Below are 22,777 nucleotides of genomic sequence, written 5' to 3' on the forward strand. Positions count from 1 at the left end.
GTTGCGTTCTGTCATACTTCGGGACGAGATATAAAACTTTACGGGGAAAAATTTGATTTTTATTGATGATTTATCGACCGGTTTTCAACAGTTCGTTTACTTTTGACGGCGCTAAAATTACCTTTTATTTTATGTTTTTTACTATTTTTAATTGCAGGGGAAAGAGTGCACATGTTTATTATTTCTTGATAATTCATTTATTGCAATTTTTTTAGGTAAATTTTTGCAGACTATAGGGAATTCTTTTTTTTCTGATTTTTTTTTTTGTATTTTTAACAACTTTACACACATTTTGGTGCGGCCAAATTTGAGGTCAAGTAAAATCATAATAACACATAATAACAAGTCCAATTTTTTTCCTTTGTTTTAGTGTAAAGGAGAACAGCTAAATGCTAAAAATCAGTGCAATTTCAACAGTTCTGTCTTCTCAGTTTAATATACTGCATTTTTATTCAAATAAAAGTAGTTTGTGTATTTTTTTTCTAATTGTAAATTTATCCCCGTGCTGTTTGACACAAAAGCGTCTCTTATTTGCTTTTCAACTTTTGTCCACTAGGGGGCGCCAGTGAGCAGGGATGGATTTCAACTGTTTATTTTCCCTTCCTTAAAAAACATTAAACTCCATTGATTGTATTTTTAACAAATTTGCAAATGATGAAAATGACAACAAACAGGAAATTAAAATAAATAAGTAAATAAATAAATAATTAAAATAAAAAAATAAAAAAAAATAAAAGATAATTTAATTTTTTTTTTTTTTTTCTTAATATGGAAAACAATGCACAGCTAGAGTGTCTGGTACTTTTATTTTGGAAAATCAGGAGCAGGAAATCGGGGAGCACGGTATCGCGCGTCCTCGTGTGTCGGGGTCGGACTTGACCGTCCAATCACGGCGCCCGATGTGAAGTAAGTTACTCATCCGTTCATTCATTTATTCATTCATTTATTCGTCACCCTGCAAGTCAATCTGGTCCACATGCACAGACGTCCAACCATTCACGCGTTCGGGCGATGCGAGGTCGCCGATGAACCTCCCGCATGTTGTTTGGACTTCTGGAGGAACCCGGAGAACCCTGAGGAACCCCCACGCAGAACGGGAAGCTAAAGCGCTAACCGCTAACTGCTAATCGCCGGAGTTCAGTTCCTTCTGTGACACCGAATACCTGAGCGGCAGGAAAGAAGTCACCTGGGAAACATCCGGCGACGTGAACGATATATTCGAAACATAAAAAAAAAAATGGAAAAGATTCACATTTTGAAGCACAAATCCGAGTCTCATGGTTTTCTTCCTTCCCCTTGTTTCCTCTCGCCTTCACATCCGAGGTCACATGACGGCGCAGCTCTTAGCTTTGGCGCGCTGGTAGTGTCCGGGCACCACGGCGGACATTTCCCCGCCGCTCTGGGACATCCTCTTGGCGGCGGCGCGGGACGACTTCCGCCTCTTGGCGCCCTTGGAGGTCTTGCCGGCGCAGGCCAGCGCCGCCACGTGGAAGATGTCCCGGACGCTGTTCTCGGACTGCAGCGACGAGCATTCCAGGTAGGGGGCGCCGAGCTGCTTGGCTACGTTGTAACCCTGGGAGGGGAAGATGAGGAAGACGGTAGAATCTGAAAAACGCTTCTTTTTTGGTGAATGAATGAATGAATGTTGCACGTCTCTTATGTGTAAGTGAGAGAAGGAATGTATGTCTGTGATGAATGAATGAATGAATGAAAGGGTGAATATTTTTCTATATGAAGCATGAAAGAATGAATGGGTGAATGTAGTATGTCTATGAAATGAATGAATGAATAGATGGATGAATGAATGTCTATGTGATGAATGAATGAATGAATGGGTGAATGTAGTATGTCTCTATATGATGAATAAATAAATGAATGAATTGGTGAATGTCTTCAGATGAATGAATGAATGAATGGGTGAATGGTTGTATGTCTGTTATGAATGAATGAAAGCGTGAATATTTTTTATTTGATGCATGAACAATGAATGGGTGAATGTAGTATGTCTCTATATGATGAATAAAGAAGTGAATGAATGGGTGAATTTCTTCAGATGAATGAATGGGTGAATAGTTGTATGTCTGTAATGAATGAATGAACAGGCCCGTTATTAATAAATAGAACATGAGTGACAGGGTGAATGTTGTAGTGCGATATAAGGAATGGGTGAATGGTTGTATGTCTGGAATGAATGAATGAAAGCGTGAATATTTTTTTATATGACGCATGAAAAATGAATGGGTGAATGGTTGTATGTCTCTATGGAATGAATGAATGAATGAATGGATGAATGACTGAATGTGATGAATGGGTGAATGTAGTATGTTTCTATATCATGAATGAATGGGTAAATGTCTATGTGATGAATAAATGAATGAATGACTGTAGTATGTCTCTATATGATGAATAAATGAATGTTAGTGAATGTCTATATGATGAATGAATGAATGAATGAATGAATGGGTGAATGGTTGCATGTCTGTAATGAATGAATGAAAGCGTGAATATTTGTTTATATGATGCATGAATGAATGAATGAATGAGTTAATGGGTGAATGTAATATGTTTCTATATGATGAATAAATGAATGAAGCATGTCCATAGGAGTGAACGTTGTATATGACATGAATGAATAAGTGAATGGTTGTATGACTGTGATGAATGAATGAAAGCGTGAATATTTTTTTATATGACGCATGAACAATGGATGGGTGAATGTAGTTTGTTTCTATATAATGAATGAATGGGTAAATGTGTATGTAATGAATGAATGGATGAATGAATGAATTACTGTAGTATGTCTATATGATGAATAAATAAATGACTGAATTGGTGAATGTCTATATGATGAATGAATGAATGATAACGTGAATATTTGTCTATTTGATGAATGAATTAATAAATGAATGAATGCGTATGTGATGAATGAATGAATGGGTGAATGAATGAATGGATGTCTATGTGATGAATGTGTGAATGTAATATGTCTATATGATGAATGAATGGATGAATGAATGGTTGAATTAATAAATGAATGGTTGCATGTCTGTGATGAATGAATGAATATGTGAATGAATGAATGAATGAATTAATTAATTAATTAATGGGCGAATAATAATGTGGTGAATGGATGAATGTAATATGTTTCTATATGATAAATGAATGAATGAAGCATGTCCACATGATGAGTGAATGTTGTATGTGTCTATATGACATGAATGAATGGGTGAATAATTGTATGACTGGGATGAATGAATGAAAGCGTGAATATTTGTCTATATGACGCATGAAAGAATGAATGGGTGAATGTAGTATGTATCTATTTGATGAATGAATGAATGTCTATGTCTCTATATGACAAATGACTGGGTGAATTCAGGATGTTTCTGATGAATGGGTGAATTTTGTTAAATCTCTGTCTTTGTGGTGAATGAATGAAGGGGTGAATGTAATATGTTTCTGAGACGAATAAATGAATGAATGAATTGGTGTATGTCTGAACGAATGTAAGTGAATATTTATCTATTTGATGAATGAATGAATAAATGAATTTAGTATGTTCTATATGATGAATGAATGAATGAATGGGTGAATGATTGTATGTCTGTAATGAATGAATTTAAGTGTGAATATTTGTCTATATGATGAATGAATGAATAAATGAATGAATGGGTGAATGTAGAATGTATCTATATAATGAATGAATGGATGAATTGTCTAATGAATGAACGTTAGTGCGAATATTTATCTATTTGATAAATGATGAATGACTGAATAAAACAATGAATGAATGCCTATGTGATGAATGAATGAATAAATGAATGGGTGAATTTTGTATGTTTCTATATGATGAATGAATAAGTGAATGAATGAATGGGTGAATGTTGTATGTTTGTTATGAATGAATGAAAGCGTGAATATTATGCATCTATATAATGCATGACTGAATGAATGGGTGAATGTAGAATGTTTCTATATGATGAATAAATGGGTAACTTTGTATATCTATATGATCAATGAGTGAATGAATGAATGTAGTTTGTTTATATCAGGGGTCGGGAACTGGAGAGCCATAAAAGCCAAAAATTCCTAAATATATTTCACCGAGAGCCATGTAGAATTTTTAACGTATAATAAATATGTCTATATTATTAGCGCGTTATCATCACTTTTTTTTTTTTTTTTTTTTTTTTTTTTTGCCAAACACGGAATGGGTAAATATGTCTATATGATAAATGAATGGATTTAAAATCCCATCAAGTTCCTTGGTGGACGTTCAGCTACCAGGTCGCAGTGCTCAGCTTCCCCCACCAGAGGTCGGGCTCTACTTGGAGAAGGAGGCGAGCTGAGGAGCAACGTTTGGGCGGAGATCTTCACCCACCTGGTCGTAGGACACCGGGGTTTGCCGGCTGTGGCAGAAGAGGTCGGTCCGGAGGTCGGACTTGCAGCCGACCAACAGCATCTTGACGTTCGGACAGAACTCCTGGATCTCCGCCCGCCACTGGACGGACAAAAGAGTTTGGGACATCAGGAGCGACATCATCTCAACCTGACTGAGAACTTTCTAGACACTTAATCCGGATTATTTGACTGCAAGGAAGGAAGTTTGGAGAAGGTGGACCCATCATGGGATAACCCACCTTCTTCAGGACGCTATCCAGGGTCTCCGGACGGCCGATGTCGAAGCAGATGAGGACGGCGTCTGCGTCGGGGTAGGACAGCGGACGCACGTTGTCGTAGTACGGAGAACCTTTGAGACCAAAAATAAGAATTAGAAAAGTAAGCCCCGGGCGGGACGGCTGTGAGACCTTCAGCCTCACGGCAAGAAGGTCCCTGGAACACCTTTGGGCGGGTGTTCTTTGCGGCGTCACTATGTCGTCCTAGTATCTGCGTGGGGTTCCTCATGGTTCCTCTCACAGTCCTACACATGCAGAAGGTTCACTTCAGAATTGTCCAGATGTCGGAATGAGAGGGTCAAGACTTGTATGCCCCCATTTGACTTATAAATGACAGGGGCAAGACTTGTATCCCCCCATTTGACTTATAAGTGACAGGGGCAAGACTTGTATCCCCCCATTTGACTTATAAATGACAGGGGCAAGACTTGTATGCCCCCGTTTGACTTATAAATGACAGGGGCAAGACTTGTATGCCCCCATTTGACTTATAAATGACAGGGGCAAGACTTGTATCCCCCCATTTGACTTATAAATGACAGGGGCAAGACTTGTATCCCCCCATTTGACTTATAAATGACAGGCGCAAGACTTGTATGTCTACATGACATGTGAATGAGAGGGTGAGTGGTTATATGTCTCTAGATGTGGCTCTGTGATTGGTCCAGGGTGAACACGGCCTCTCGGCCAATCACAGTTGAGATTCAGCCCTCCCGTGACCCCGAGTACAGAACAAGCGGTGTAGATAAACAAAAATCAAGCATCTCCTCTGAAACTATGTTTTTTAACAAACTTAATGTGTTATATGTTTGGTAATAGCGTTAGCTATGGCGAGCTACTGATTAGGGAGTACCCATTGTTGGACGTTAGCACTCGATGCTGCATTAGCATCCCCCATGGGAGAACGATCAACAAATGCTAAATGAAGTGGTGCCGACGACACTTTCAAGGTCAAAGTCGGTGGTTTAATGCTAGTTTTTAGGGTTGAGGAGATTTTTAACCAGACCAAAATTGACCATGACTAGCAGGAATGCGCGGCTCCTCCCAATTTCAGCCCAAAAATCATTTAGCATTAATCCTCGGGGGGGGGGGTGTAATGGATACCCCCTCAAACCCGCCCTCTAATCCAATATTTGCCGGGACGTTTGGAAAAACAGCGGGAGCGACTCGTCCCCGGTGATCTCCAGCTGCTAGCGGGCGCCGCGAAGATCTACAAGTGCAGTTTGCTTTCAAAAAAAGCTGAGTCACCGCGCCGTTGTTGCTCGGGCGGGTCCGAGTTCCCCGAAGAGGCGAGGAGGAGGAGGTGGGGGGGGACGGGGGGGGGGGAACCCCGCCATCTTCCCGCCGCCGTTTCAAAGCGGGGCTCGGGTTTCCGCCAGGCGCATTCCAGCACACTAAATCCTCCCAGGCATGTTTCCAGCAGGAGTTCACATGGGAGGGTATAGAATTCCCCCGGAGTTCCCGAGGTCCGGGTACGATAAGTTCAACTCGCAAGGGCAATGCCCTCCAGACACGGAGGGTTATCTGTCACATGACGGGGCGGGTCAAAGGTCAGCGGGTGTCGAGTGACGCCTGGATGGAGCTTGAAGGTCGTGTGCGTCCACGTTCCGTTCAGAAAGCTGGAGAAACGAAGCCGCGCTAGCTTAGATTAGGGAAACTAACGCGCTAACAGGGACGCCATTTTGGCTCTTCAAGCAGAAGCATTAGGGGTTCTGGCCTTGTTGAGCCGCATTTTGTAATAAACTGCCCCAACGCATTTTGTAATAAATGTTGCCGCATTATGTAATAAGTTATTCCATTTTGAGAAGATTATTACAAAATGCACTTGCAACTTTTTTATTCTCTAGGAAATGTAATAACATGGAATTTATAGAATATTCTCTGTTAATGCAACCTTTGAATAGTGAACTGATAGTAATTGCTAAGTACTGCTACTAGGCTAATACACTGATACTAATAATAGGCCTAGCTTTTACAAATACTTTTAAGTAAAATAAAATACAATTAACAAACTTATGCTTTAGAATTGTTATTACATCATGCACCATGTTATCACATTTCCTAGAAAATAAAAAAGTTGCAAGTGCATTTTGTAATAATCTACTCAAAATGTAATAACTTATTACATAATGCGGCAACATTTATTACAAAATGCATCGGGGCAGTTTATTACAAAATGCGGCTTTATTACAAAATGAAATGAAAAAGTTATTACATTTTGGACGTTTATTACAAAATGCACCGTTATTACAAAATGCGTCTCAACAGGCCTTCAAGGAGAAGATCTTTGGGTTTGTTGCCTGGCAAGTATCCTAGCAACACATCCTGCTGGTTGAGAATGTTTTAAAGTGTTTAGATATCGAACGACCAGGTTAAAGATTCGCTCAGCTGATTCGTTTCGAACCCCGAATCGTTTCGAATGATTCGATCGTTTTTAAAATCGGATTTTCCGGGAAGCACCTCTCGCCGCATCTCCCCGTTGGGTTGCTATAGCAACATTTCAACCCAAGCCAGGTTGTCACAAAAAACAGGAGGCGCCGGCCTTGTCAAACTACTGCTCCTTTTCCGCCGTTTTGCACATTCGTCCAGGCGCCGCTGTGCTGTTTAGCGTACTTAGCTTAGCCACTATGAATTACACAAGCCACGCTTCTCGCTTTGACGCCGCAGAAGACAAATCCTGCTTTGAACCGCCTCAAACGGCGCACATTCGTCCTGATCCGAGCGAAGAGTCGTTCGAAGAGACGGAGACTCGTATGTCCGAGTCGGCAGGGACGTCGACAAGAAACCCGATCTATCGCCTCCGGGAGCGACTCCGGGAGCCTCGGAGGGCGCGAGATGTTTGTGTTCACAGATGGGATCCAGATGGGGTCCGCTTCGGACCCGACCCTCGGACCGCCGAAAGAAGTAAAGCGAATCCCCGATTTTTTTCCCAAGAGCCGATGTAAACAGCGATGAAACACTCCCTCGTCCGCTAAGCTACCTTGTTTTCGTCGCCGAAAATGCGTCTTGAAAATGTGTTCGGCATCCCTCGGGATCTGCGGTCTGGGTTTTTTTTATTTTTTTCCTTTTTTTTTCTTTTTCCACAGGAATGTTTTCGGGAAAGAACAGATGAAGAAATTCTGAAGAAACAGAGAAGGGGAGGGTTGGGGAGGCCGGACCTTCGACTCCGACGCGAGCGAATCGCGGTATGTCACCGCCCGAGCGCCGCATTGGTCCGTTTCTGGTTTTTGGCAGATGCGTCACCTTCGGGTCAGCCGCCAGCTGGCTGCTAAATAATTCAAAGGGTGAATTTCTTTTTTTATTTCCTGTGATCGGACCGGCTGAGACTCTTCTGAACCGTCGGAGACTCGCCGACGGCAATGGCCCCGTTCACATGTAGGAAGTTTTTGCAGCTTGTGGTGTTTTGTCAGGAACTTTTTACAGTTTGGGGTCAGCAGAGGAACCAGGAAGTGTGAACATCAGTTCCCAGAACGCATTTTCGACGACTCCGAGGTAGAGTTTTAGGAACTCCCGCGACGTAGATGCTTGGTGGTAGCCTCAAGCTACGCTCATTCTTGCGAGGAGGTCCAAGCTCTTCCAGGGCTCGCAGACGAACTGTTCGGTCCCGACATAAGGGTGGAGTTAGCTAGCGGCTAACGGGGTTCTTGCAGTGCAGGGAGAAACTTAAAAACAACCATCTGAACATCCGATGAACGCTATGCTAGCTTCCACCTCCGTGTCGTCCCTGTCGTCTTCCTCTTCTTCCGTGGTCTGTTTTTGAGTAGTGCGTCACCTACCGTGATACCGCACTGCCTTCCAGAATGCTAAGCTAAAAGGAGGCTACTTCCTGGAATGCTATTCAAGCTGGATAGTTCTTAGAACCGTCCCTGTAAAAGCAGCTATCCGTTGCATTTCAATATGCTACGCTACCATATTAGCCACATGTTGTCGCCAGATGTACAATTCAAACGGCATATTTGGGAAGAAAGAAAAGAAGACGATGAGAAACGTCACGGAGGTCCATCTTCATTTCATCGCTTGAAGACGAAACTAGATTTTTGGTTCAACAAGAAACCTTTCCTTCTACCGGGGTTTGGTTTGGTTTGGAGAACCTGAGGAGATGTGGAGGTTCTTTTTGGGGTCGTGAGGAGGACGGAGAGGATCAGAGATGTTCTGGAGTCAGAGATGGTTTGGACTTGGATATGGAGAAGGATGGAGAAGATCTGGGTAGAAGGATGCTGATGTTGCAGCTCTCTGCAAGAAGGTCTGGAGGAAGACCAGTAAGGAGGTTGTGGAGGAAGCAACAGGGAGAAGAAGAAGGTGTCCTTCTTCTGGGCATGCTCAGTGTGTCCGGATTGAATTCAAGAGCTGAACGGATAAAATGAGTGCTAACGATAGCTAAGCATAGCTAATTATAGCCAACAATAGCTAAAAAGCTAACCATGGCTACCAATAATAGCCAACAATAGCCAACAATAGCTAACCATGGCTACCAATACTAGTCAACAACAGCTAACAATGGCTAACAATATCCAACAATAGCCAACCATAGCCAACCATTGCTAACAACGGCCAACAATAGCTAACCATGGCTACCAAAAATATTCAACAATAGCTAACCATGGCTAACCATAGCCAGCAATAGCCAACGATAGCCAACAATAGCTAACCATTGCTAGCAATAGCCAACAATAGCTAACCATGGCTAACCATAGCCAACAATAGCCAACAATAGCCAACAATAGACAACAATAGACAACCATAGCCAACCATAGCTAGCAATAGCCAACCATAGCCAACAATAGCTAACCAAAGCTACCCATAGCTAACAATAGCCAACCATAGCCAACAACAGCCAACCATAGCTAACCATGGCTCCCAATAATAGCTAACCAACGCCAAACATAGCTAGTAATTGCCAACAATAGCTAACCATAGCTACCTGTAGCTAACAATAGCCAACCATAGCCAACAACAGCCAACAATAGCTAACCATGGCTACCAATAATAGCCAACGATAGCTAACCATAGCGAATGGTGTTTTGCGTGGCTTCCCAGCTCACAGCGAGAGCGAGATACTCCCTGAACTTTGGTTTCTTCACCTCCTCCCAACGACAAGTTTTATGTTTTGTTGTTTACATCAATAATATTAGACACCCGCGATAGCGGCGGCGGTGGCGGCGGCGGTTGCACCCCCTGCCGAGCGTATCAAACAAAACTCAGCGGGACGGGAGTCTTCAATTCCTGCAAAATAAACCCGGAGCCGTATCACCTAAGGGGGGGGGGGGGGTGCGGCAGGTGGGCGTCGGGAGTTTTATTTCTAAAAGTAGCTCCTCATCCAGATGCGGAGCCGCCACCAGCGAACGGCGGGAGGCATAATTACCTCCAGAGTCGGGAATCGCTAAGAAGCTTCGGAAAATGACACGTTCGGTATGCCGTGGATTACATTCGCGCATTCCTTTGTCCAGACGTAGAATCTGTAAGTAGGGCACAGAAAAGGCCTCTGGTATCGGATAGGTGTGTGTGTGTGTGTGTGTGTGTTATGGACTGCAGTGAAATCTGACTCTTTGGTTTATACCCAGAGTTGCGAGCCAAGGCTTCGCCTACATTCCAGACGCACAGCATCACGCTTTTTCTCCGGAGTTTTACAGCTTCAAGCCCTGCCTAACAACCAGGAGGCCACCCACCCTTCCAGAGCTCGCCGTCGTTCTTCGTCGTTCCTCCGGAGTTTCGGGCGGGGATTCGGAAAAAAAAGCAAAAAAATCTTTGAAACGACCGGAAGATTTCAACGCTTTAAAGGCGAAATGAGCTCACCGATGTTTTTAAAAGCGATAAATATCACCTTCTTCTTCTTCTCTCGCGGTTAGCTGGAAAGGCAAGCTATTGTTAGCGGTTAGGAGTTAGCAGTTAGCGGTTAGCAGTTAGCCCCGCGTCCTCGTCTTGTTGACTAACCCGACTGTATCGGTTCAGCTCTTGATTTGAGTCCAGTCAAACTGAGCATGCCCAGAAGACGGACACCTTCTTCTTCTTCTTCTTCTTCTTCCACAGCCAATCATCTTTCTCCATGTCTTCCTCAAGAACCTTCCTCTTCTGTCCACGTCCAAACCATCTCAAAGTGGCTTCAGAACATCTCCGATCCTCTCCATCCTCCTCGTTCTCACTGAGGAACCTCCGTGGTTGCTCTTCACCTCCATCTTCTACACCTTTTTCCTTCAGGAACATCTAAAAAAAAGGTAACTTGGTCACATGTTCTCCAGCTCGTGATGTTTCTCATCGTTCGTTTTATAGCTTTCAAGGCTTTTCTTTCCAAATATGGAAAGGCTGTACATCTTCAAACTCGGTGTTGTGCGGTAATAATCATAAAAATGTTCTTTTTATTGTTTTTTTTTCCGCCCGAGCTGCAGGTCGGACCGCGGGACCTCGAGGTCGAAGGTCACGACTGGAGTCCGGGGCGAGTTAATAGCGTGTTTTCTACCTCCGGGTTCTCCTTCCGGACAGGTTTGACCCCTAAACCCACGACCTTCTGGTTCAAGGTCAAGGGTGGTGCGATTCTTGGAAGGAAGGTTCTCCTCTGAGGGCGGCGAGGAGGCAGCCGAGCCCCGAGTTACAGGGTTATTTATAGGAAACAGCTGACTGAGTCGCGCCGTTTGTTCCAGTTCTTTTAGTGACGACAGGACGGACCGGAATGTCGACGACATCATCATACGGACACACATTCACCCTCTCATTCACATTTAGAAACGACCATTCGCTCAGTCATTCACATCTTGTAGAGACATGCAAGCATTCACCCTCTCATTCACATGTCATTTGGGGACACGACCTTTCACTAGTTCTTTCACGCCATTAGTGGACATAAAATGTATCCATTCACTCTGTCATTGTCACACCATAGAGGCACATACAAGCATTCAGCCTCTCATTCACATGTCACTTGGGGACACACCTTGTAACCATTCACCCTCTCATTCACATGTCACTTGGGGACATACCTTATAACCATTCACCCTCTCATTTATGTGCCATACAGACATGCAACCATTCATTCACTCATTCACATGTCATTGAGAAACTACCGTTCACCCTCTAATTCATGGCATGTGGAGACAGACGAGCATTCACCCTCACATTCACATGTCATTTGGGGACACAATCTTTCACTTGTTCATTCAAACAATTAGGGGACATAAAATGTAACCATTCACTTTGTCATTGTCACACCATAGAGATACATACAAGCATTCACCCTCTCATTCACATGTCATTTGGGGATGCGACCTTTCACTCACTCATTCATCCTCTCATTCATATGTCATTTAGAAACAACCATTCACCCTCTCATTCACGTGCCTTATAGACATGCAACCATTCATCCACAAATCATTTAGACATACAAGCATTCACCCTCTCATTCACATCTCATGGAGACGCAACCATTCACCCTCTCATTCACATGTCATCTAGGGGCATACAAGCATTCACCCTCTCATTCCTGTGCCGTACAGACATGCAAGCACTCATTCACTCATTCAGACACAAGCATTCAACTTCACATTCACGTGTCATTTAGAAACCGCCATTCACTCACTCATTCACATATCGTTTCGGGACATAGCCTACAACCATTCACCATAGATCAGGGATGTCCAATACGTCGATGGCAAAGTAATGTGCGTAGATTTAGTGTTTTTAAAAAAAATTGGACGTCAGCCAGTCATCCGTCCTCACATAATTGCCGTATCAGTTCGATATCTGACCTTTTCTGTATCTGCTAAACTAGCTAGCGAGTTACCTAGCTCTGTTAAAGTAGAAGAGCGTTTGCCTCATCTGTCAATCTACCGTCGCTACATTGAAGAAGGCAAATGTGGAGCTGCGTTTTCGGACTGTTGGTAAAAACTACGATAATTTGGGAGTGTGCCCGAGGCTGGCTAGCATTAGCTACTGTCCAGAATATACAAAGTAAGGTCATGACAGTTGTATTGTTCAATTTGCGTTCATGCAAAGTACACCAACATATATTGGACATATAAATACTGCTCAATATATTCATAAATACGTCTATATTTTGCATTTTAGAGCAGTTACATCATTTTTGAGTAGAGATGCATCCAGGCCTCCCATTCACGCACCATGTAGAGATACAAACTTGTTAACTCGCGAGCGGACCGAACCAATCAGACCCGCGGGCTGTTCCAAAGTGGGGATTCAAAGAAAAAAAAATTATATTAAAAAAACAGCTAAAATCTTCCAACAGGTGAAAGTCCGACTGCTGCAGTTCCACAGTTTGGCCACTAGGGGAGCCTTGGACTTTAACTTTTTTTTTTTAATATTATAATAATTTCTGATTAACGGGGTTGGGATTATCGGGGATCGTGAATGGAGATTAAAATTTAAATCTTCTAAGCGGGGATCAACCTCACTTTTCTTCACCTTTTATTTGGAGGGTGTGTGTTTAAACGCAGACATGTAAACACTCTGGTTTTGTTAATTAGCACAGATTAAAGTGTGTGTGTGTGTGTATGTGTGTGTGTGTGTGTGTGTGTGTGTGTGTATGTGTAAAAGTTAGTGGGTTTTGGAGAAAAGTGTAAAGTCCCTTTGTTTCCTCTGTTTATGTGTGGAAGAGTTTAAGGAGCCAGACACACACACACACACACACACACACACACACACACACACACACACACACACACACACACCTGAGGTGTCCCACAGTCGCAGCTCCACTCTCTGCAGGTCCAGGTCGAAGCTGGCCGTGTAGTTCTCGAACACCGTGGGGACGTAACCCTGCGTGGGTCACACACACACACACACACACACACACACACACACACACACACACACACACACACACATGCATGCATACACAAGCGCGCGCACACACACACACACACACACACACACACACACACACACACATACATATGGGGGGTCAGTCGGACCCACCTCCGGCCCCCGGTCGTCCCGTCCCATCGTAGCCGGGAAAGGGTGCCTCACCTCGGGGAAGGAGTCCTTGGCGAAGACGCTGAGCAGCGCGGTCTTCCCGCACTGGCTGTCTCCCACCGCGACCAGCTTGCACTGCGCGCCCGCCTCCATGGCGCCTCCGCCCGGGGCGTCCGCGCTCGACTTGCCGGTGTCCGAGCTGTCGCTCCGGCGGGGTCCGGATCCGTCGGTCCGTCCGTCCGCCCGCCCGGCCGCTCCGGAGATGTCGGCGAGCGCTCAGCCCGGGTTCGGAGCTCCGCCGGCGGGAGGGCGGGGCTCCGCCGGGGGGCGCACCGGGGACCGGAGCGCAACTTCACACGATACTACCACTACTACTACCACTGTAATAACAATAAGTCTCATCATTATTTTTACTCTTAAAAACCAAATTAAAAGGTAATATTGATTACAATAATAATAACAGTTATCATCATTAAGAATATGAATAAGAATAAGAACAGCTTTATTTATCCCGAAAGAAATTGTTGTTCCAGAGTTTCAAGTAAAACATAACAATAATAGATTTATAGTAGAAAATTGTATAAACAGTAAAAAAAACATTATATATAATTTTTATTATTATTACCATCATTATTATGGCCATCGTTTGTTGTTGTTGTTATCATCAGTATTAATATTTGGATATGTTACTTATTATTTTATTACTAGTATTTATAGCCATTTTTAATTTTTATCATCATCATCATTACTTTTATTGCTATTATTATAGCCATTTTTGTTACTCTTTTTCATCATCATTGTTTTTATTTCTATCATTGTAGCCATTTTTGTTGTTCTTTTTCATTAGCATTTTTTTTATGACTAGTATTATAGCCATTTCTTTTTTTATCATCATCATAATCATTTTTATTACTATTTTTATAGCCCCTTTCGTTATTTTTTTTATCATTTTCATAATTTGATTACTATTATTATAGCCAATTTTGTTATTTTTTTCATCATCATCATTATTTTTATTGGTATTATCATAGCCATTATTATTGTTCTTTTTCATCATCATTATTTTTGACTAGAATTATAGCCATTTTTATTTTTTATCATCATTGTAACAATCATTTTAATGACTATGATTACAGCCATTTTCATCATTATCTTATCACTGGCATTGTGGCAAAATTTGCTATTTTTTATCATCACCATCATTATTTTATTATTAATATCATTATCATTATCGCCATTTTCATTTTCATATTGTGTTCCTCACTATTATTGTTGTTGTACAATTATTTTTTCTATTAGCATAATTATTTTTACTATTACTATGATCACTATTAATATTATTAGAGCCACCGTCATTATTTTTTAAAATTATCGTCATTATTTTTATTACTATTATTTTTATCATAATAATCATTATTACTGTTGTTTTTGTTTCCGTCGTCATTATTATTATTATTATTATTATGATTCTTAGTCCACATTATCATCAAGATTGCTATTGTTTTAAGGATGTGAATTAAGTCACTTATCCATCAAGTTTAATGTGTTATAATATGGCCTGTGTTATAATAATAATAGTAAAAATGATAATAATAGCAATATTAATGATAATAATAATGATAATAGCAATTATAATAATAATAATGAATTATAATAGGCATTTCGTATCTGCATTTCTGTATCTTTACATGTGTAATGACAATAAAGGAATCCAATCTAAAATGATAATAATAATAATGATAATTATTACAAAAATAAAATGGAATTAAAAACTCTAATTTTTCGTAAGATAAGGTCTCATTATATGTTATATTGTGGCAATATTTTGGGTGTGTGGGTTTTTTTTAAAAAACATTGTAACCTTAGAAAAATACAGTTGAACGATTTTCCAGATTAAATTCTTGACATTCATTTATTTCAAATGAAAGCGTGAGCAACTTTCAGTAAAACACAAGAATCACAAGAATCAAGTCAAAATATGCAAGTCAATAAAGACAGGGTTTTTTTTATTAGTAATATTATTGAAATATTTTTAATTGTGTTCTATTTTCAGCATGATAATATTCATTAATATTATTTTTGTTGTTGTTATATGATCACTGCTTTTATTATTGTTATTATTATCTTGAATCTCATTCATGCAAATTTACTCCCTTCATAAATCCCAAATTTAATCCCATTTTTTTGCTGTTTTTTTTTTTTTATTTTATTTTTGTTTTGTTTGTAAAGGAGCCCAAGAAGTCTGGTCTTCCTCGCAAACAAAGAGGGGAATTAATGGACCTCCAGGTCGCCGCGGAAAGGCCATGTGACGACGGCGAGGAAAGAACATCGGAAGACGCCCGAGGGGACGATCCCGATGTCCTAATGGACGTCAGACCTTCCGGGAAAAGTGACTAACAAAAAAAAAAAAAAAAAAGAGAAATGTGGGTCAAATAACAACACGGGACAAGACATTCACTACATGGCTTTAACACAGGATGATGTTACCATGGCGACCACCCCCGCCTCCCACCCCATCTTCTTCCCCGGGGCCTGTCATGGGAACGGATCATTTTCACTTGATATTCAAGGATAGTCAGGGGTAAAATTGTCAAAAGAAACCAAAACGGGACGCGGCTTTTAGTTTGGAAGTCACGTGACATTTCGTAACAAAAACTTTTTTTAGTAAATGATCCATTTTATCGAATAATCCCTGCATTCAAATTGGGAAAACTCCACGCATTTTAACCGAAGAATTTAATTTTAATTGATTTTTTTTTTTTTTTTTTTTTTTTTTTTTGCAGCAAAAGAAATCAATTTTAAGATTAAAAAAAAATGATTTGTGATTTATCAAGTTATTGTATTTTCCTTCATCTAAGAGAAAGTGTATATTAATAGATAAATATGTTGTTTTTCTTTTTTTTATTTTTGTCATTTGTGTCACTTATTAGTTGGTGGAGATCAATTTACATCCGAATGAAGTTCATGCATGTAATTCTTCCTATAACCAAAGGGAAACGGAGTGAATTGTGGAATAAGAATAATGAAAAAAAATGCGTAATAGCGCTATCTAGTGGCCATAAACTTTGTATTGTGATGCATCATAATATTCATTTTTTATTTATTTTTTTATTCTTTTTATTTTGGCAGATTTCTACATGAATAAAGACTTACAACAAGATATAATTGGGATGTCATGTTTTTTTTATATAAATAATACATGCCATTTTTACATAAAACTTCAAAAAGGCATCAATTTTATACATCATGTAGAATAATACAGCATTATACATCAAAAGTATAATGTGCAATCTCGTGCAACCACTGTTCACTTTGAATATTGAGTCCATATTCATATAAAATGTCCATGCAGAGATTCACATTCTATTTGTGCAACCACTGTAGTGTACATTTTAAAAGATGTAAGTATGCACATTTGTAGATGAAGGATCTTTTTTCTGTGAATTACTGATACTTAATCTTCTTTTTGTTTTTTGCACTTTACATGCAGCACATCAGCACAATTACCGGCCATTCAAACTGCGCTCAACATTGCACCTGCACTTTGTGAGTTGCACACCAAGCTGCACTCAAATGTCTTATTGTTCAGAATTAAACTATTTATAATAAATATTTATAATAAAATGTACTATCATTATTTCTCATCAGTTCTTTGCTGTTGCAAAGACAGGAATATTTTGTAAAAGCTTCTCTTCTCATGGTGGAATGCGTACCTCCGACCACTAGATGGCGCTAGCGTTCACAAAACAAATTCAGCGGCTGCCGTTCAAACACGGAAAGAAGACGACTCGCTCACACAGCGCATGCGCAAACCCAAGGTGACGCTAGTTCACTAGCAAGTAGACCGTTCGTAGTTTTGCGTTCTGTTACACCATATCCGTGTAAAAGTAAAATTTATCACACGTATACGGGATTGTTAGGACATTTATGAGTGGATTATGATAGCAATTCTACATTGATTTTTTTTTTCAACTTCCCCCGTCACCGTTAGCAGGTAAGTGCTGTTTTGCTATCAAACATTAGCTTAAGTTACCGGAGGTTGTTCAAACACGTCCGGCTTTAGACGGAGAAAATTAACTCTGATAGTCAATAACAGAATAAACAGTAACGGACAGAAGTATTAACGAGTTAAGCTTATTTTATTTGAGTTTTTTCACCCTGTCAAACAGCCGTCCACGCGCGAGTTCGCTCTTACGTCATCGGACGAGGCGGCAATGATTGACAGCAACCTGTATGACGTCATCCGCCTCCCGTTTGAAAGAAACAAAACAAAATTAAACATAAAAGATTTCCACGAAAACTGGACAGTTTTCGTCTCTAAGTCAAGCTGATCGTACATTTTGTGAATATTGTAGAGAATTGAATATCATAGGTAACATCTTGATGTGATATTTGTCTTATATGTGTGTCATGGTCTGTTTACAAACCTGAGTTTTCATTTCAGGAGAATGAAAATGTGCTTTCGCGTCATGCAGGTTTTTAAAAATGTATGTAAATATAAGTTTAGCAGGTGAGGAAGTTATGTCTTACTGTGTTTGTTTCGTTATCTGCTCTCACAGGTGACTAGCTGGACACTGCAAGAAAGCGCAGGATGGCCAGTGTAAGACAAGTGTGTGTGTGTGTGTGTGTGTGTGTTAGAGTGATATGTGCAATGAAATCATTTTGCATTGAATGATATTTTAAAAGGAGTAAAAAGTAACCAGATGTTTTTTTTTGTTCCAAATCCAGAAGTGAATTCAAAGAAATTTAAAAATAACGTCTAATTCTTGCAATAATATCAGTGACGATGAGAATAAACCTCTGCGTTTCACGTGGACACACTGGGTTGATGTGCTGTGTATCCTATGTGTGTGTGTGTGTGTATGTGTGTGTGTGTGTGTGTGTTAGGTGCTGTGCAGCAGGGCCAGGCTGGTCACGTACCTCCCAGGGCTTCACGTCCTGGTTGGTCGTGTTGCCGGAGCGAGATCCTTCTCTGCTGCCGGATCCTCCGGCTCGGATGAACCCCACCTCGCCATTAATCCTCCTGAAATGGGTCGGTGATCAATTATTATTATTATTATTATTATTGATCCTGATTACAAAAATCAGATTCTTTGAAGAAGTGTTAAATTTACAACTGTTTTAACCACATGGACTTTAAATCTCCTGGTCTGGAGACGCACCTCATGTCTCAAAAGCTTTTTTATCGTCGTTACGATTTCCCCCGATTCACGAGCGCTCCCCCGCCGCAGGTGCGCGCACGGTGTGGCCGGACGAGAGCATGGGTCCGTTCGGGCCTCAGGACCGGCGCTTCCAGCTGCCGGGCAACGTCGGCTTCGACAGCCACCTGGAGGGGGTGGCGGAGAGGAGGCGGGCGCCGGCGAGCAAGCCGCTGCCCGACGTCCTGTCGGCGCCGTCCAACAGCGAGAGGCACGAGTTCGTCCTGGCCCAGTTCATCACGGAGCTCCACGTAGGTCCCGAGAGGATGTCGACGAATGGTTCGCGCCGTTAATCCGTCGGGATTCTGGATTGTCTTGTGTGTCGCAGGAGAAGGACGACTCCGCCGTCAGTCCGAGCGCCGCTTCGGCCGAGCAGTACTTCGACAGGTCCAGCGTGGAGTGTGCGTTCCAGCCGTGCCCGGAGCTGCTGAGGCAAGGTGCGTCCGAAACGAAAGGGAAGGCGGCGGGGTGCGGTTCCCTCCGCGGCCACTAGGGGCAGACTTCCAAACGTGTCGCTCTGGTTCATGCGTCTCCAGATCTGCGGGACATGTTCCCCGAAGCCCCGTCCTCCAGCATGATGGTCGTCACGGTGACCCAGAAGACCCGGAACGACATGACGGCGTGGTCCCCCGCCGTGGAGCAGGAGAGGGAGCAGATGTTGGATAAGGTCCCCCTTTTTCCCAGCTCGTTTTTTGCGTCAACGCAGTGTCGACGCCCACGTTTTGGGGGCGTTTGAGGAAGCTGAAGCTGTCCCTCGTCTGTGTGGCCGTAGTTTGTGAACGGAGCCAAGGAGATCTGCATGGCGCTGCAGGGAGAAGGATTCTGGGCCGACTTCATCGAGCCGTCCTCCGGCCTGGCGGTGAGATCCTGCCTCGCCGTCCATCTGTCCTCCTTTCACTGCCGCCCGAACATCTAAAGACCAGATTTTAGGGTTTGACTGAGATTTTGCAAACTTTCAGGGTCACTTTTTACGGACCACAACTCAATTTTTTGGGTATTTTTTTCCCACCTCGCAGCGTTTCCCCAGTATCTGCAGAGCCTCTGCTTTTTTCGCTCTATCCCTTTTCCTTCTCCACTCGTTGGTGGTCCGGGTTTGCCGAAACCGTTTCGTTTTTCTACTGAGACGGTGTTAGCATAAGGAAGCTAGCGTAATTACCCTATAAAAATCCATCAATTAGCCGCATCGTTGTAAAATCGGCATTTCTCAAAGGGTGTGAAAAAGTAGCGGAATATGCCGGAATTTGCGGCGCAATAACAACTTTTAATATTGGACGTGCCATCGTGCGCTAATGAAGTCGTCTCTGATTGGCTGCCAATGCCGTGGGTGCGGTGACAGAGAGTCGCCAGCAGATGGCGACAACAGACCTCCATAAGAAAGGAGTTCAAGAAACGAAATATAGAATCAGAAAAACTATTTGTTCCTCCAGCAGCACCAAAGTTTGGAACACCAAGAGTAAAGTTGAAATAAACAGATGAATGTATAAATAAATAAATAAAATTTAAGGTAACTAAATGAAATAAAATACACAAATAAGGTTAAATAAAGTAATTATATTTATAAATAATTTTAAAAAAGAGAATAATATCTATATGTGTATATATTTATAAATAAATTACTTTGTGAAAATTGTCGGTATTGGTTCCGGTACAGGAATTGAAGTGAATATAAATGTGAAAGTTGAGCAGAACTGATTTATTTTGAATTTGACTGGTTCCCTCCTGTAGTTTGTTACATAATTGTTGAATATATTGTATATATTGAACAAATTGTCGAGTGTCGTCGTGTTGTGTTGTCCTCGAAATACCTTCCTGCTCAGACTGGACTTCTCTCAGACGCCAGCCGGATTTATTGTTTACCAAAAAGGAACAAACAAATAAGAAGTTAAAAGTTAAGAGTCTGCTTTTGGGACGCAACAGGAAGTTCCATATAAGGAGTTGTTAGTGGAGAAAGGACACTTTTACAACTAAATCCAGGAAATCCGTCCTTTCGGAGTTGAATCAGTTCTGTGATCGAAGGTTAAAACTGAATTTGCATAAATATCAATTCAAACGAGTTAAAATGCTATTAATCCCTTCCAGACCCAAGCTTTTGCCATGTTTGTTAATTAGATGAGCGATATTTATGAATAACAAAAACGTCTTACACTTCTGATGCTAACGTCTGATGCTAGGATGCTATGCTAAATGTAACTTTGCCACATTCTGTCTAAACTCCATGTACTGTGTTAGCTTAGCCAGATGCCAAGAATGCCAGATATTTTCAGTTTACACAGAAAATATTTGAATTTACCCTGATTTAATTTCCCCGCGTTATCCGCAAGGTAATACGTAACAATAAAAGTGAATTTCGAATATTTCCACCGTGATTTTGAACGCCTTCCTCTCCCGCCAGTTCTTCGGCTCGTACACCAACAACACCCTGTTCGAGACGGACGAGCGGTACCGACACCTGGGCTTCCAGATCGAGGACCTGGGCTGCTGCCGGGTCATCAGACACTCCCTGTGGGGGACGCACGCCTTCGTGGGGACCATTTTCACCAGCGCGCCGCCCGACAGCCCCGTGATGAGGAAGCTACAGGGCAGCTGAACACACACACACACACACACACACACACACACACACACATCGTGGGTGTACATCGTGTAATCTGTTTTGCCTGTGAACATTTATTTTCCTCTTAATAAAGTATTTATTTTGGAATAATGTGTGATTAAATTGTATTTTATTTTATACTTTACACTTGTACACTTCAGAGTTAATTTATTTGTATTTATTTTTTTGCTTGTATTTTTAGGTAGCTCTAGAGAGGCAGTGGTTCACCCTGGACCAATCATAGGGCTGCAACTAGAGACTGGCGTTCTATTGGTCATTTTTGCGTCCAAAAGAGACATATGACGGTTCACTCCCTCATTCATTCACTCATCAGGGTCTGAAGGGGATGTCCTGCATTGTTCTTGGACTGACCTGCGGAACATGTGGAGGCATAAAACCATTCACAAGTCATAAAGGCATACAAGTCTTGATCCTGTCAAGTCAAATGGAGGCATACAAGTCATAAAGGCATACAAGTCTTGATCCTGTCAAGTCAAATGGAGGCATACAAGTCATAAAGGCATACAAGTCTTGATCCTGTCAAGTCAAATGGAGGCATACAAGTCATAAAGGCATACAAGTCTTGATCCTGTCAAGTCAAATGGAGGCATACAAGTCTTAATCCTCCCATTCCTGCATCTGGAAAATTTAGGTTTTCCAGTGAACATCCTTCATGTGTAGGACTTTGGGAGGAACCCTGAGGAACACCACGCAGATACGGGGGAGAACATGGAGACGCCGCACAACTGTGAACCTTCTCGCTGTGAGGCTAACCGTCGCGCTGCTAACATCCCCGCTGTTTTCAGGATCCAGGTCAAATTCTGAATATATTGCTCTCCAGAGGCGAAAGTTTCTTCCACCCCCCTAGTCAGGTGGTACAGTCCAACCTCAACCTGCAGCTATTTCATCATGGTCTGTCAATCAGGAAAAAATGGATGCCCCCCCCCCCCCCCAACCCGGTATCATCAGCCTGATGAGCAACAGCTGCTGCTTCACCTGCAGGGTCAGGTGAAGCAGGTACTTCTTCAAGACAAGGACTACTCGCTGTCGGAAAATCCATCAGGTGGAGCTAAGAAACATGAGGTGAGACACTTGTTTACCGACACCTAGACATCACCGTCTTCTGCAAAACATTAGAAGCAGAACCTCCAGAACCCTTGTTTGGGGGATTTTTGAGCGCAGCAATGTGATTGGTCCTTGTCGACCCCCCTCCATGCGTGACCAAACCTCCACATCTCGTAATCCTGTTAGGCATTCCCACCAGGAATTCCTTTCAATTAGGCCTGAGATCGACCCCGCGGGCCCCACGAGCGGGGCTTTGTCAGATCGGGCCGAACCCTCAGACGCATCTGCTAGCAGGACACTTTAATTACAGGCCGTTAAAATCCACT

General features: G+C 42.1%; 2 protein-coding genes and 1 long non-coding RNA gene across 6 annotated transcripts; 2 read left to right on the forward strand and 1 right to left on the reverse strand.

Annotated features, from left to right (window-relative positions):
* Positions 1-787: 787 nt before the first annotated feature.
* LOC147233143 (rho-related GTP-binding protein RhoE-like) lies at positions 788-13,908 on the reverse strand. The gene is made up of 5 exons (XM_086147695.1): positions 13,650-13,908; positions 13,352-13,439; positions 4,641-4,750; positions 4,382-4,501; positions 788-1,573 (listed from the first exon to the last, which is right to left on the reverse strand). The coding sequence occupies exons 1-5, from the start codon at positions 13,746-13,748 to the stop codon at positions 1,325-1,327; spliced, it is 666 nt and encodes a 221-aa protein (XP_086003821.1). The 5' UTR covers positions 13,749-13,908; the 3' UTR covers positions 788-1,324.
* LOC147233144 (uncharacterized) lies at positions 7,289-16,372 on the forward strand. Of its 4 annotated transcripts, XR_015106250.1 has the most exons (4): positions 7,289-7,861; positions 10,704-10,888; positions 11,060-11,153; positions 15,825-16,372. It is a non-coding gene; the product is annotated as an uncharacterized LOC147233144 (long non-coding RNA). The 4 variants fall into 4 exon arrangements; XR_015106249.1 differs by having other exon boundaries at positions 10,704-11,153; XR_015106251.1 differs by lacking the exon at positions 11,060-11,153.
* Positions 16,373-17,390: 1,018 nt separating this feature from the next.
* Positions 17,391-21,494, forward strand: mmadhcb (metabolism of cobalamin associated Db). The gene is made up of 8 exons (XM_086147694.1): positions 17,391-17,589; positions 18,155-18,195; positions 18,483-18,627; positions 18,827-19,044; positions 19,122-19,230; positions 19,330-19,460; positions 19,566-19,652; positions 21,186-21,494. The coding sequence occupies exons 2-8, from the start codon at positions 18,187-18,189 to the stop codon at positions 21,378-21,380; spliced, it is 894 nt and encodes a 297-aa protein (XP_086003820.1). The 5' UTR covers positions 17,391-17,589; positions 18,155-18,186; the 3' UTR covers positions 21,381-21,494.
* The last annotated feature ends 1,283 nt before the right edge of the window (positions 21,495-22,777 follow it).

Source organism: Fistularia commersonii, chromosome 6, assembly GCF_037954325.1.
Source record: "Fistularia commersonii isolate RoL2024-O1a breed Wild chromosome 6, RoL_Fcom_v1.0, whole genome shotgun sequence".
NCBI classification, from domain to species: Eukaryota; Metazoa; Chordata; class Actinopteri; order Syngnathiformes; family Fistulariidae; genus Fistularia; species Fistularia commersonii.

Coding starts and splice junctions, on each gene's coding strand:
- LOC147233143 (XM_086147695.1), bottom strand. CDS start 13,748: ATGGAGGCGGGCGCGCAGTGCAAGCTGGTCGCGGTGGGAGACAGCCAG. Junction 4,751..13,351: donor GCGACTGTGGGACACCTCAG/GTGTGTGTGTGT, acceptor TTGGTCTCAAAG/GTTCTCCGTACTACGACAAC. Junction 4,502..4,640: donor TGGATAGCGTCCTGAAGAAG/GTGGGTTATCCC, acceptor TTGTCCGTCCAG/TGGCGGGCGGAGATCCAGGA.
- mmadhcb (XM_086147694.1), top strand. Junction 19,045..19,121: donor AGTTCATCACGGAGCTCCAC/GTAGGTCCCGAG, acceptor TGTGTGTCGCAG/GAGAAGGACGACTCCGCCGT. Junction 19,653..21,185: donor AGCCGTCCTCCGGCCTGGCG/GTGAGATCCTGC, acceptor CTCTCCCGCCAG/TTCTTCGGCTCGTACACCAA.